The sequence below is a fragment of the Pseudopipra pipra genome, chromosome 7, assembly GCF_036250125.1.
Source record: "Pseudopipra pipra isolate bDixPip1 chromosome 7, bDixPip1.hap1, whole genome shotgun sequence".
Classification (NCBI taxonomy): domain Eukaryota; kingdom Metazoa; phylum Chordata; class Aves; order Passeriformes; family Pipridae; genus Pseudopipra; species Pseudopipra pipra.
In genome coordinates, this window is record NC_087555.1 from 6,758,092 (window position 1) to 6,772,487 (window position 14,396).

Genomic DNA, 14,396 nt, shown 5'->3' on the forward strand with positions numbered 1-14,396 from the left:
TATGTAACTTTCTTCCCACAAGAGTTTCCATTAATTCTGTAGATGGAAGCATTTTTCAGCATTACCATAGTGAAATAAAGCACAGAGCATTTATACCCACCCTTCCGTGCCTTCAGAAGGGAGAAAAAAAACACTGGCAGGAAACTGACCTTGAAAATTAATGCTTTGGTTTCTTATTAATTTAGAATTGTGAGTTGACTGTTTGATGCACTAATTGCAAATTATATTTTTAAATATTTTCCTTTATCAACCCTCATAATTTAACAGAATTTACCAAGTGGCAAGTTTCAAGTACTTTTTCTTCCAAACTCTTCTATACCACAACACTGCTCCTAATCGTCTGTGAAAAAGCTGCCATGCAACAGAAGTCTGGGAATTGCTAACAGTAATGATGATAACTAATTCAAACCAGGCCACAGGTAGAAGCTTTTGTGAAAGCAATCTGCATCTTTTCAAGCTGGTCAAGCTAGAATAGCCTTTTAGAAAAGCAGTTTGTCTTCCATTACAAAGGAAGACAAGCTATTATCTCCATACCCAACAAGTACCTAATACACAGGTCAAAAAAACAGCCAACAGTGATGTATTGAGTAGCACGGTTTTATGCACATTTTCCTGGATTGTCTTTCCCTTTGTTTCTCTGCCTGTGAAGTGGTTCCCAGCCAGGGGTGCTGTGTGAAATCCGTTGCTGAGGTTTGCGCACGATCTGACCCTGGTTTTCTCTGCCGCTTCCCTGCTGCTCTGGAGAGTCGTCCCGTGAGCTGCAATCTCTTTCAGAATTGGCTTCAAGATGCTGCAGATCTAAGCTAATCCTGTTACAGTGCTATTTTGGATGCTGTAATTTAATACTTGCATGGGGCTGCCTTTCCCTAAAAGAAAGTGATGTAGCATATTTCATAAAGGAAGGGAGCAGAAGATGAGTACACGGTGCCGGGCAGTGTGAATCACGGTATAAATCATTCCAGGCGTGGCAGTACAGCTTTCACTCCAGAGGGGAGATATTAGGAAAGGATGTCAATGTTTGAACTTTTTAATTGCATCTACTTGTTTGTTGCTACTTTCATTCTTTTTCTTTTTGGTTTAATTACTTCTCCCTAAAGTATGCTGGGCGCCTATTAAGTTGACTAAGCTTGAAAAATTGATTCAAATACATATTAAATAAGAGCTTGTGAGCTGCAGTCACAGGGAGCAACTCCTGAGTTAGTTGGTTTCTTTAATAGCACTCTCAGTCTTACCAAAAATACCCCAACTATTTGATCTGTTGTTCTATGCACAGCTTTGTCAGCATCTAAACTGTATGACAGTTTAAATAAATTTAAAAATCAAGCCACCTTCCCCCCCTGGATTCTGCAGACTGAAGATAAAGTGTGGTCTTCTCTGTGGAGGAGGGTGATGTGTTCCTTGCCTGCTGCTTTGGTTTAAGGCAGGTTAGAAACTTGCTGGTTCTGTAACGTGTAACAGCTGACATTGTAGGCTAAGTGATTTTTTTTCTTTGTCCATTAGTAATTATCAACAACCTTATAAGCAAAAGGAAGGAAGGAAGGAATAAGTAAAGATTCTCTAAGAAGTGATTTAGATTCGTGCCCATTGTTATTTACAGGCACCCTAGATCAAAGGCTTAACCTTAGGTTGAAGAGGTTCACAGTACACGAAGCTACAACGACATAAACAATTTATTATATAGGTTCTAGAAAAATCCTCTTGCTCTCATCTGATTAAGGACTCTATCTAGAACAGGATTATGTATGTTTTTAAGTTAATATGCTGTGAAATCGGCAGGACTCCTGGCACTGCATAATTCAGGAATATGCATATATCTTCAAAGGACTGAGACCTCAGAAAGCATGTGCAGATCGACAGGATAGTTTTTAATTTTTCTCCAGTTTGATCCAGGGCCAAATTTTGTTGTTAAGAAGAAAACGATTTTATACTGGCACAGCATGTGCACAGTCAGTTCTAATGCAGTAAAACCTAGGCAGGTTACAACATTCAGTTAATACAAATTAATGCATTTTGATAATTGCAGATGGAGTGGATAAAGAGAAAGTGATCAGAGAGCATCACAAAATGGATGTTCTTAATTTATCACAACTGTGTCTGTATCAATGACTTATAGTGATGTGTTTAGTACACTTATTTGTTGTATGGAACATTCACTTCTCGAAGTTGTTTTTTGTTGAGAAGAAAGTTGGGTTTACCAAGTTAGAAAATGTGTGAATTTATTCCACTTCACAGGAATAAATATGTTTGCTGCTGCTATACAACTGAGAGTGAAGATTTTGTGTGCATGGTGACTAGAGTAAGTACATAAGCTCTCACTGTGAATTAGGAAGTTGCTCAGCCTTTAGAAATATGGGTTTAAGTTTCTGGAAGACTGTTTTCTAATTATTTTCTAAGGTGTACCAAGATCTGCTGGGCGGTCTAGAAGGTTAACTTTAGGTATGTTGAGATCCAAGAAAGTTTTCTCCCTCCCAAATCCTGAGTCATAGGAGCTTGGGAAGCAGCCAGGAATTTCACTAGACAGGATAGAGATTTTTTAAGCATTGCTGTGAGATCTATCACTGACTTCCAGACAGGCATTTACATAAATGAAACAAAAGATATTAGCTTTGTGCTCTGAGTACTTCCCCCTACTTATGTTCTTTTTGTGGTTTTTTTTTTGCTTTATCCTTTTTTTGTTTGTTTTAGCTCTTACTTTCTCTTTTGAAAGCATTTTTTCCCTCTTCCATTTTGTCATGAAAAGATAAATTTTAAGACCTTAAACAGGAATGCAATCCTTTTCAGTTATGCTACCATTGCATAATAAAACCCTGAATTAAATGTCAGGGTTATAATTATTGCTAAAGAATGCTGGCAGGTACAGAGACTGGGTAACTCAAGCCAAGATATAAAAGGTGGTAGAAATGACTATATTAGAGAGTTGATGTTACAAGAAGGCATGTTAGGATAAATTGTAGCAGGCAAAATAATTGATTAGGCTGTTGTGATGTCTTTAGTTTTAATTTATTGGTGGGTTAATGGTGGCTGAGGGCCATGTGCCCACCCAGCTGCTTGCTTGCTCCCATTCCTCAACAGGGCAGGAGGAGAAAACAGGCTGGGAAGGTTCACAGTTTGAGATAAAGGCCAATTACTGTTGTGGGCAAAACAGACTCAGCTTGGGGAAAACTAATTTCATTTATTGCCAATTAAAATGGATTTGGGAAGTGAGCAGTGGACGTGAAAGCAGCAGCTTTCCTTCCCCCAGCTCCGCTCCTGCGCTGCTGCCCCTTCGCCCTCCCTGAGGGCCATGGCCAGTGCACAGCAGCTTCTCTCTGCTGCTCCTTCCTCCTCACACTTCAACCCTGCCCCACAATGGCCTCTCCCCACAGCCACAGTCCCTCAGGAAAAGCCTGCTCCTCCATAGGCTCTCCATGGGCCACAATTCCCGTCAGGAAAACCCGCTCCGCTGCGCGCTGGCTGCAGGCAGTGCAGGAGCCCCATAGTGCTGAAGCAGGTTTGCCCTTCCCTTGGGGTTTCTCCTTTTTGCCCATTTTTGTCCTTTTTTTAGTGTGTTTACCCTCAGTGTTGCTGAGTGGCTCTGCCATATCCCTGTGGGGCTGAGGGGGCACTGGCTGGGCGCAGCTGAGCCCCCTCCTGTCACTGCCCTCAGAATGCTGCTGTTTGCCTTGGTTTTCCTTGTTCTCATCCACCACTTCTTAGGCAAGGAGGGACATAAGAGTTATTGCCCAAAAGTGTTGCAGACAGAGGGGTTGACTGTGTGTTTTCTGTTGTTTGCTTTCTGCTCTTGAAGAGAGGGGATTTTTGTGACTGCCAGCTGCCATCTCAGTCCATTGTGAGGTAAAAATCAGCCTTTCTTTGATCTGATTTATTTTGTGTGGTTTTTACCTCTTTGTCTGTCATAACTTTAGAGCTTGACCCTGGTTATGATTAGATCATGAAGCCTGGAGGTGGGGAAGCAGTGCCAGTCCCCTCAGGCAGCAGCCATTCCTGGGACCAAGCTGGGATGGCAGCAGGTGTGTGGCAGCTCAGAGGTGTTGGGAACACCTTTGTGGCAACTCAGAGATGTTCTCAAAGGTGGAAATTGTTGTTAGGTCGTGCAGTCCAGCCATCCCTTGTCACAGAAACTGTTCCTAACACCTTGGTTATGGTGTCCTTTGTCTCAGCACAACTGGCTGGTGTCCAGCAAAATCAGGGCTGGAATCATATTTTGGCTTTTAGAAATTCTTTATATTTTTAGGGCACAGTCCAGCAATATAACTAAGTATATGCTTGTGAACAATATCACTGATTTCAGTAGGGCTGTTGATGCCCTTGTATTTAGGCACGTATTTGTTCTTGTCTGAGGCTGTAACCATCCTCTACAGTTCAGTGCATGTTATATGCTTGCCATTAAAACCTGCTCTGCTCTGCCATTCCAACACACCCAGAGAACCTGATGGCAGAGAAAGAAATATCAGTGATTTCCCAACAGTTTCCACTATAAAACTGAGATTTTCAGACATTTATAACTTCACCCAAATGTAACTGCTCAGTCCAAAATTTCTTGTGCTAGGTATGGTGAGCAAGGCTGAGTGTTTGTTTAAGAAAATGTTAGCTAAAATGTTTCTGTCACTAGGAAAAATGTGTTTGGGGTTTTTTTTTCAATCTTGGAGGAGCTCTGCTGCTCTCACATTTTGGAGCAAGAAATGCAGCAGAAGAGCTTTCTGGGCTGAAAGCAGCTACTGGCATTAACAACAGTCCTCTTTGCCAGTATCTGGAAATGCAAATAAATTTGATCAGATCATGAAGTTCTAAAAATTGTGTATCACAAGCAATATTCAGTACAATGCTGTATTAGAATTTGGCAGCTAAATGCTGTCTATATTGAGAACATACTTCTCTGTGTAACTCCTATATGTGAAACCACAGAAAACTGGATTTTGTCCTTGTTTCTGCCACAGAGCAGTTGGTGAGGTTTGGATAAGTCACTTAGGAGTACTAAGTTGGTCATTAATTTTGCATTTTTCATTCTAAGAGTGCCTAATTTTGAGACTCTTCCGGTTAGTTTTTCATTTCTGGCCTCCTCCTGTTCCTGCAGTCTTCTGAGATCTGTAGGAAGGTAGTAAAAAAAGGCTGAATATGATTCTGTGAGACATTTTAGCCAGTAAAATAGTTTTTAAATTGGGAGGGGGTTGCCTTACTGTTCTGCTTCTGTGCAATGGGGTTTGGCTGCTGTTATACCTTAGGTTGAGGCGACGCTTTTATTGTTTTATAATTGTCCTTCACATACAAGCACTGTTAGTTTTGTGCATTGGATTAACCAGACTCAGTAGGAACATTGCTGTCTTAGGCCCTGAAGGGACATCAAGGCACCACCCAGCCCGTTTCTCATAACCATGATGGAAGTCATCTACCTGGATAATCTGTGGCAGGTGCGTGAGAGCTTCCAGAATGGGCTAATGATGGCACATGGCTGTTGGTTCCAGTGTTTCAGAAATCTTATTGCAGGAGGCTTTCCTCGACACAGATGTGAGCTCTCCCCTGCCTCAGTGCAGTGTAGTACTTGTATTAAACACACAGCTGGGGTTACCCAGGTGGCTTTGGGTTTAACACTTTTTGACCTGAAGGTTGATTTTATGTGTGTGAAATGGTCAAGTGTGGTATGTGCTGAGATTGAAAGTATTATGCATCTGAAGATACCGTATTTTTATTTATGGCTCAGTCAAAATAAATTAAAATAATCGATGATTGTTTTGAAAGCAAATTACTGGGAGTACTATATATCTACCATGGGAAGTACTGAAGAGGTGAGAATATCTTATAATGCCAGAATGAGTTGTGTAAACATGGGTATTTATATACTCAACAGCAGCAAATCTCTGAGAGGGTTTTTTGTTGGGTTTGTTTTTTTCTTGGCTGAGTCTCCACTGATCCCACTTTATCCCAAAGGAGAAGGAGGAGAAAACTAATGTTCCTATCACACATGTTCCATTATTGATTTCCGTTCCAATCTACCCGAAGTCTTCTGTGCTGGAAATAATTAGACCCTGTGAACAGAGATGAAGCAAAAATCTATACAATGCTGGATTGCCAGAAATGAAGACAAGGGTGCCTAATTAATGTTGCATATAGAATGCCTTTTGGATGAATGGGCTTCCCTTTCTCAGAAGCAGCTCAACAGCAGTCATGTCACAAATTTGCTGTTAATTAAATGGTGTTCACTGTGTGCCTGTAAAAATGGCATGGAGGAAAAAAAAAACATTGGACGGCAGCAGCATTTTACAAGAGCTCTCCAATTAAAAGAAAAGCCTGTGGAAAACAAATTTGCAGGCTTCATGCTGACGGCAAGATATTTTCACCCATATGAAATTCACTTCATGGATTGTTCAAAGCTCTTTAGGAATGTGTAGTCACTGAAGAAGTTTGAACTTCAAAAGTTGGACTGAAAGCGTGTTGGGAGGGTTAAGGATAGGGAAAATGTTCCTGGGAGCTGAGGCAGGATGGATGACAGCACAGCTCCCATCCTTAGGCAGCTGCAGCCTGGCCAGTGGGTAAGGACTGTTCACAAGGTGAGTCAGGGGCTGGAGGAAGCCACTAGGTTAACTTTTCTTTGCACGAGAGGTGAACTGAAGGTGATCTGAGTTAGATGGTATAGTGCACTTTGGGAACTGAGAAGGCAGATGTTTAGGAAGAATTTAAGACAGCTGATGGAAAGTCTTCACAACACAGATGCACTTCACTAAAAGCAGAAATACCTGGGGGAAAAACTGGAAGGTACCTGAAGCAGATTAAGAGAAGAATGTAGAAGAAGCTGGATCCATATGACTCTGTTCACTTGTCTGCTTTCTCCAAATAACACAAATTTAAAGTTAATCCCAAACTGGGAAAGTCCAGCCTTGCAACTGCATCACAGACAGGCCTGAGTCATCGACTGAGCTTCCTTCAGAGGCACGTGCTGTCAGTGGTTTTGCAGTGGCATCCTTTTCTCCCTCCCTGGTCTTCCTGAATCCACTCGTGCTTCTTTTCCCCTTCCCATTGCCTTGCTACACCCAGAGGAGCTGCCAGCAAGAAAGAGGGACTCCTGCACTGGTCTTGCTTCTGGACAGTGCATGGCAGGTGAGGAAGGACCTTAGTTCCAGGGGCTGAGGAAGGAGAGTGTGTGGAGCAGCCCTGGGGGATTGTTGTTTATAGTTATTACTCTGCTCATCTTCTTGTGAAGTTGGTCTCCTTTTAGTGGTGGCCAGGGTAGCAATGCCACGTGCCTGTGCTTGCTGCAGAAAGCAGCAGTGGGATGGTGGGGGCTTCAGAGGTTTCCAGTAGCACAGGGATTGTGGGACAGCTATTCTCCTGTAGTTTGCAGGCCACTGGTGCCTTCTTGCAGCCTTTAATTCTCTCCTTTTATCTTTATTCCCTCTTTGCTCTTCTAGATATCTGTTGTGGCCCATCTGAGTGATACAACTGCTTTCTGTGCGTCTCTGGAGAATTTAAATAGCATCATTCCCTCCTTCCTTTTTCCCCCTATAAATGCAAAGGGAGTTTATCCTCTTTGGGCAAAGATAGAAAACATTGCTTTTTCTCTCTGAGAAACTAGAGAATGAGTAAAACCCAGGCTCCTCAGTCAAGAATATAAATTCATCTGATGAATCTGTAAGAATCTTCCTAGACTAGACCTTAAACTACAAGAATAGATGTCTTTTCTGATGAAAATCTAGTTCACATAAAATGTGTTTTTAGCATGGATTTGAGAGAGGTAATTATTTTTTCCCAGTATAGTAGAAGCTGTGGTTCTGGTTTAGGAATTTTATGAAATAATTTGAGTGCAGGAGAAAGGTACTAGTAAGAAAGAGATTTTTATAATAGCGTACCTTCTAAGTCCTCTCTTTTCTTCCCATTTGGGTGCTTAGCATCATCTCTCTCTACTCTTATTCTGTTTTAAGAAGCATTTTTCTGTCCAAGCTGTCGGCTCTGATGCACAACTAAAATAGGTGCACATGCAGGTTATGATTCCTCTTCCCATTGTTGCATTTTGATTCCAAACTCCGGATTTAATCTATTTAAATAATCTGCTCATGGGACTAGAGTCAACTACTAGAACTTTTTGATGTTCAACAAATATTAAGGCTTTACAATGATTTGAATCAAATAACCAAATCCATATGAAATACACTACTTTTTATCTTTCCAACAGATTGATTTTCTTCCCTGGATCCATTTTAAGCTGCACTGCAGTTGCTAAATCAAAAATAAACTGAGTTTTTAGTACAGGGGTGTGTTAAGTGTCTGATTTCCACTATATCGCAGCGTGCTACATATTAAAAAGTGAAAATATGTAACACATTTTGACTACAGAATTGAAATGGATTTTCAGACCTAGTCCCAGTGAATAGGTGCAGAAGTGATGGCAATGACTGTAGCTCCTGGACTGTAATTATCATTTGAGTTATTTCCCAGTGGTAGGAGACTTTACAGCTGTGGACACAGTGGTGGGGGGGTGGAGGAAGAAAAGGCAGCAGGCTGACATGGCAATGCTTTTTGAAGTTATTTTGGGTGTAGGAAGTGATTAGTGTTGGTACAGCTTGCTCCTGTGTTACCCTTGTTGCACATTTGTAAGAACATATCCTCACAAGGTATTTTAAAGCCTTTTTGAGCGTTTTAATTAATTGGAACTGCAAAAAAGTGTGAAAACAATTCTGGTTTCACAGAAGTCAGTCCTGTTTTGTTGTTTTCTTCAGTAGCAGTAGAAGCTCATGTCCAGAGCATGTATTTTAAATTCTTAGGAGCATAGAAAGCATCACTGCTTGTTCAGTCCGTCTGGAATCCGAGTTCTCGCTGGCTGTTGCCCTGAGCTGATGGATCTCACTGCTGTGTATTTCCCATCAAATGAAATGGAGTCAGGCCATAACCTGCTTTTCTCTTCTCCTGCAGCTTGGCTTTACATCCCCGAAAAGACATCGTGGTGACTGGCAGCGATGACCACCTCTGGAAAATGTGGGCTCTGCCTGGCGGGAACCTCCTCATGACAGGCGACGGTCACACTGACTGGCTCTCGGGCTGCTGCTTCCGTCCAAGGTTAGTGCAGGCAGTGCCCTGAAGCAGCACTAATCCCTCCTGGGGAGTCCTTGTTTGCTCTCTCTCTGCTCACTGGCCTGCTCTGACGCCTTTCTGCTCTCAGGGTAGCCCAGCACTCCCTGCTGAATTTCCAAACATGTAGATAAATGTTCCTCTGGCTTTTGGTGTGTTGACTTAAGATTGATTGCTTTTAGTATTTTGTACATCTTAAACTCTGTCCACGTGCCAGTGCATGTTACAAGGAGTAGTAAGCTTTTTAGCTCTTGCTGTATTCATTTTCTCCATATTCATGCACTATGGCAAACACAGTTCTGCTATTAATAATACAGAAAAGTTATGTTTTGTACTAGGCATTATTTGTCATATGACTAAGAGTATTCGAGTTTACCTAGAAAATAAGAATATGAGCTTTCCTGCTCTTTCATCATATGGATCTGAAGCTGAATTAATAAATGAAAGTGAACACTGAAAATAAAAATTAAATATTTAAGTTACAATGGAAATAGGGCAAACATGAAGTCCATTTTTTTGGTCTTTTCTGTTGAAAAATAGAACTCCATTTTACTGTCAAAACAAAAGTCCATTTGATAAGACTGAGCTTCTACATATTGAAATTATTTTGCATGAGATTTGTGAGGCTGCAGTTAAAATAGAGTTCTTTGCTGTTAAAATAATAACGGTCTACCAGGCTATTCACCTGAGGTTCAGTTGTAAAAGGAGCATTATAAGCTTTCAACCTTGTGTTTTCATGGTGTTTATTTTATGAAGCAATATTAGCTCTTTCCTTCATGAGGAGGAAATATATCGTATTTAATTTCATGGTTCCTCCTGATTTCTGAGTTTGTAATAAGATAGCAAAGGCACACAAATCTTCTACACACAAGAAAATCCCCTCCCTCTTTTCAAAACCTCAAGAACATGGAGTCATGCTTTCTGGAATAAATTAAAAATGCACTTACTCCTATGAAACATAGGCTTTTTCTTAAGATGCTTGTGTTTTTTCACAGTGTTCTCTTTTTCATGTATATATCTTTATAAGTAATTATATATATTTAAAAGAAGAGAATAATATTTAACTTAAATAACTGCACAGAATACAGGAGGAGAGAAGTAGAAGGCTCAGCTTCTTATTTTAACGTGGTAGGAAAATTTTTCTATTAGTGAATGACAGATTTCACAGAGTTTGTGAGCATGCTGGACATCCTAAGTTTAAACTTGAAGATAAACAGAATGCTGCCTTACCTCTTACCTGTTATGAATATAAAACTTATCACAGGGAAAGAAAGGGAAATACAATTAGAAGAGCATGTTATCATTTATAAAGCTGCTGGGCATGCTAATCAGATTTCGATAATGCATTGTTACCATGACACCCGCTGACTCACAGACTCAAAACTATTTTCTCATTAGTCTTTGACCAGAATACAGTCCTTTCAATAGGCCTTCCTATTTCTCATTCAATTATTGAAATTAAAATGAGTTGAGGTACATCATTATTCTCTTGCAGTATGAATTGACTCCTGCTGAATGCTCTGGAGTGATTCAGAATTATTGCTGTTAAAATATTGTCTTCTGTTACTGCATAAAATATATATAATGCGACAAAATACATTTAATCTTTTTTTTTTTTTAATAGGGGACTTCTATATATCAGTATTTTCTGGAAGTAAAACCAATTAAGTTAAAATTAAAAGTTCTAATAGATTTTTTTTTTCCTGGAATCAAATGTAATTAACCTCCAGTTTTGTTACCGTTTTACAGATTTAAAATTACTTTTCATCCAAAAGTGGAAAAGAAAAACATTTTTGAGCCACTGGGCTATTACATCATGATCTAGGTAGAACTCCCACACTTGTGCAGTCTTTCCTTTTTGTCCTCTGTTAGATCATTACTCCTCTCTCTCTGTAAGATCAGGTTTAGAACAGTCTCCATCTCTGGTCTGAGAAGTATTCAGCGTGCAGCCCCGAGTCTGCTTTGATTCATCTTTGTACAGCATCACGAGACTCCACACACTGGCACCCAGTCACTAATGACTTGAGGAGAAACAAATCTAGAGCTATGATGGGAATTTAACTGGTGCTTCTGCACATACAAATTACTTAAATCCTGGGAATCTGGGTTTTATATGCTCACAGTGTATTATTACTTGAGCAAGGGTCTTTCCTGTGGATGTCTGTGTAGCACCACTGTGTACATAGGAGTAAAGCTGCAAGTCTCCCTGGTAGCTGTGAAGATAGATAAAGTTGAAGCTTAAGTGGTGTTGGGTTTATGTATCCTCAGCATCTCCGAGAGCCATGAGAGTCCCTTCCAACTCAGCATATTCTGTGGTCAAAGAATGGTGGTAGCAGAAACCAGCAATGACAAGGTAAAGGGATGTTTTAGGCCCTGGACCTTTCCCGTTGATTGGTACATTATAGTGATGAGGATTGACATTGGTTGGATGGAGGAGTCTCTTTTTCCTCCCCACCCTCCTGATACTGTTCTTCATTGCACAGTTATTTATTCTGAACAGCACCTCTTCTTCTCTACTGCTGAGGGCAGGGTGAGGTGAGGGTGCTTGCTTTGCTGCAGCTCCAGAGGCTGGCACTGTGTCCTGTCTTCCAACACATCCAGCGCTCCCGGCTAGGTGCAGAGGGGCTCAGTTCCCCCCAGGACAAGAGATGAAGGGCAGCAGGCTGGCTTTGTGCATGTGAGGAGAGCAGAACAGTGGTGTTGTGATGCTCTCTGCACATCTGAGAGTAGGATTTTGCCTTAAGCTTTTAAAATAAAAGTAAAACTTCAAAGAGGTCCCGTCATCTACAGCGTGTGGCAGCTGGGAGGAGGGAGGAGAACAGGGCTCCCTTCTTTGAAGCTCAGGTGACAACTGGTCAGACTTCAAAAACAAACAATGTCTCTGCTCCAGTCAGGCTGAATAGTGCTTTGCAGATGAATTAGCCCTTCCAAGTTCCTGTCACTGTTGGAAAATTCAATATTTTCCAGCTTACCTTTAATATATATGAAGGAGTGAAGGAGTCACGATGACTCCTGCCACAGTCGTACACAGAGGCTTTGTGTTAGGAATCTAGAGGGCTGGAGAAGAGCAGTGTAGTGCACCTGTGGATGCCAGGTGACTCAAGTATTTGAAATAGCAGACAAAAAAAATCTGCATCTTCTGCCAGTTTCTAGAATAAGCTGAGGATGTTAATGCTGCACCTTTAAGAACCACACTCTACACTGATGTCTCATGGCATGTACTAGATTTATTTATCTGTATTACTGACCTTCCTGGGTGGCTAAAGTATCAAGCTCTGCAACATAGCAGAGGTGTGTGTTAATGACTGATAAATCCCAGTGAGCAGTAAAATACTGTATTCTTGCCCTGCATGTGGGCTGGTACAATATGTAATGTCCTTAATATATTCATAAATATTAATCAAGTCAACTCTTCTAAAATGTTTGTACCCCTTTTCATGCAGACATTGTTTGGGTCAGTGGAATACAATGAATTTCTGAACTGAAAAGAAGTACAAACTGTAGGTTCTTAAAGCTATTTAAAACTTGCACTGAAAGTTGTCAAATTGTGAACTCCTTGTTATGTCCCGTTGACTTAAGACCATACTTGCTGTTGCTATTGCAATTCTCACAGTTACTGAGGAAAGAAATCAAGACAGCTATCAATTTGTTTAATGTTATATAAAAATTACCACAGCAGTTACCTTCAGTGGATTTTCCATACATTCTGTTGCTATTGGAAAACTGAAGGTCCATGTTGTTTCCTCAGTAATTTGTAAAATAAAAAAGATGGTAAGTGCATTAATGCATCAAACATCAAAATAAAGGTAGGTAATGTTCGATGTCCTAGAAAAAGGTTCCAATGAGGAGATGCAAGAGAAAGATGAGGTGCTGGGCTGAAAGAACAACCCCTTTGTGTCATAACAGAGGCAGCTCTGGGTCATATTTCTCAAAGGTGAAGAAGGTGATGTTACTCAGATGAAAATCTGTGCATGGGTAGAGGAGAAAGACCTTGTAGAGAGAGAGTGCAGAAGGAATTAGCAGAATATATTGAGGATGGATGTGACAAATGGGAGGGGCTTGAATGAACTGAGGAGAGAACAGCAACTCCGGGTGGGTTTAAATTGACACAAGAAGCTTTTCGGGGGATTCTGTAGCACATGGAGCAGACTGTGGAGGGGCAGGGAATTCTGTAGCACATGGAGCAGGCTGGGGTGGGGTGGTGATGTTGGTGCTTCCTGAGTGAGACTGGGGTTTATGAGTAGTGAGCAATGCAACATTTATGAACGTTTGGTGTGCAGAAAGCTCTGAGCAACTGCCTCTAAAACCAAGGTCTCTTTGAGCACTGCTGAACTTATATCAGCCAGCACTTCGGCAGCCCTGAGTGCTGAAGTTTGCTCTTGACTTCACCCTGTGTTTCTAGTGGAAATTTAAGGCTTGAGATAGGGAACACAGGATACAATCTGGAAAATGCAGCTGGGTGCTCAGAACCTCATCCCTGATTGAAATCTGCAGTGCTGTGGGTGACTGAGCACTGAGGTGGCCTCTCAAAACTAAGCGTTGCTGGCAATCCAGAGAAGGGGGCCAGGGTAATAATGTTTGCTCAAAGTTTTTAAGAGCAGTGACTGATAAATAGGAAAATGTGTAACATTCTATCAGAGTGCAAATGATTTTCTCATTCTGTAATAACTTGTAAAAAAAGTCTTTATAAAATCTTTTTAAAAAGCAAATTCCTGAGCAGAACTGAAGTCAGAATAAACTTTGAAATGGAAATGAATTCTTGCTTAGGTAAGTCCCTGATTTTGGTTTTTTACATGATTTTAATTTTGTTTATCTTATCATCATTTGTTAAACTATCCAAAGATGAATTTCAGAGTGAAAAAAGGATAGACTGCAAAGCCAGACAGAACAGTAACTGAGGAGGGGAGGGAGAGTGTGGAGAAACCTCTGAGGAGTGATGGGAGCGAGGGGCAAAATTAAGAAGGGAGAGGCAGGCTGGGTTTCCATGATCAGATGTGGAGAGGTAACAGGCACAATCTGACACTGCTCCTTGCTCACTGCATCTCAGAGGATTTTATGCTTGGAGGAGAGAAACACTGAGGAGCAAAAATCAGACTTGACAGCTTGGCAGGTACAAGTACAGTTTCAGAATTTCACAGTGGACACACTTTTGTAGTTTGAGAGCCCGGAGTGCTTTGATTATCAAGGTGAATTACAAGAAGGGAGTGTGCCTCTCTGTTCTTCCATCATCTCTACAGCTCTTGGCTCCCTACAGACTGCACTGGTGAGGAGGGTCCCATCACTGGTGGGTGTTTATGCATCTTCTTGACAGTCATAATGTTCTCAGATACCAGTGTGTG

At 41.1% G+C, this 14,396-nt stretch overlaps 1 protein-coding gene across 4 annotated transcripts in view; it reads left to right on the forward strand.

Moving 5' to 3' along the window:
• The window catches only part of SPAG16 (sperm associated antigen 16), a 385,479-nt gene that overhangs the window by 175,520 nt on the left and 195,563 nt on the right, over window positions 1-14,396 (forward strand). For all 4 annotated transcript variants that reach the window (XM_064660354.1, XM_064660355.1, XM_064660356.1 and 1 more), the window contains exon 11: window positions 8,902-9,045. In XM_064660354.1, coding sequence (XP_064516424.1) covers window positions 8,902-9,045 — 144 coding nt within the window. The remainder of the gene's footprint in view (window positions 1-8,901; window positions 9,046-14,396) is intronic.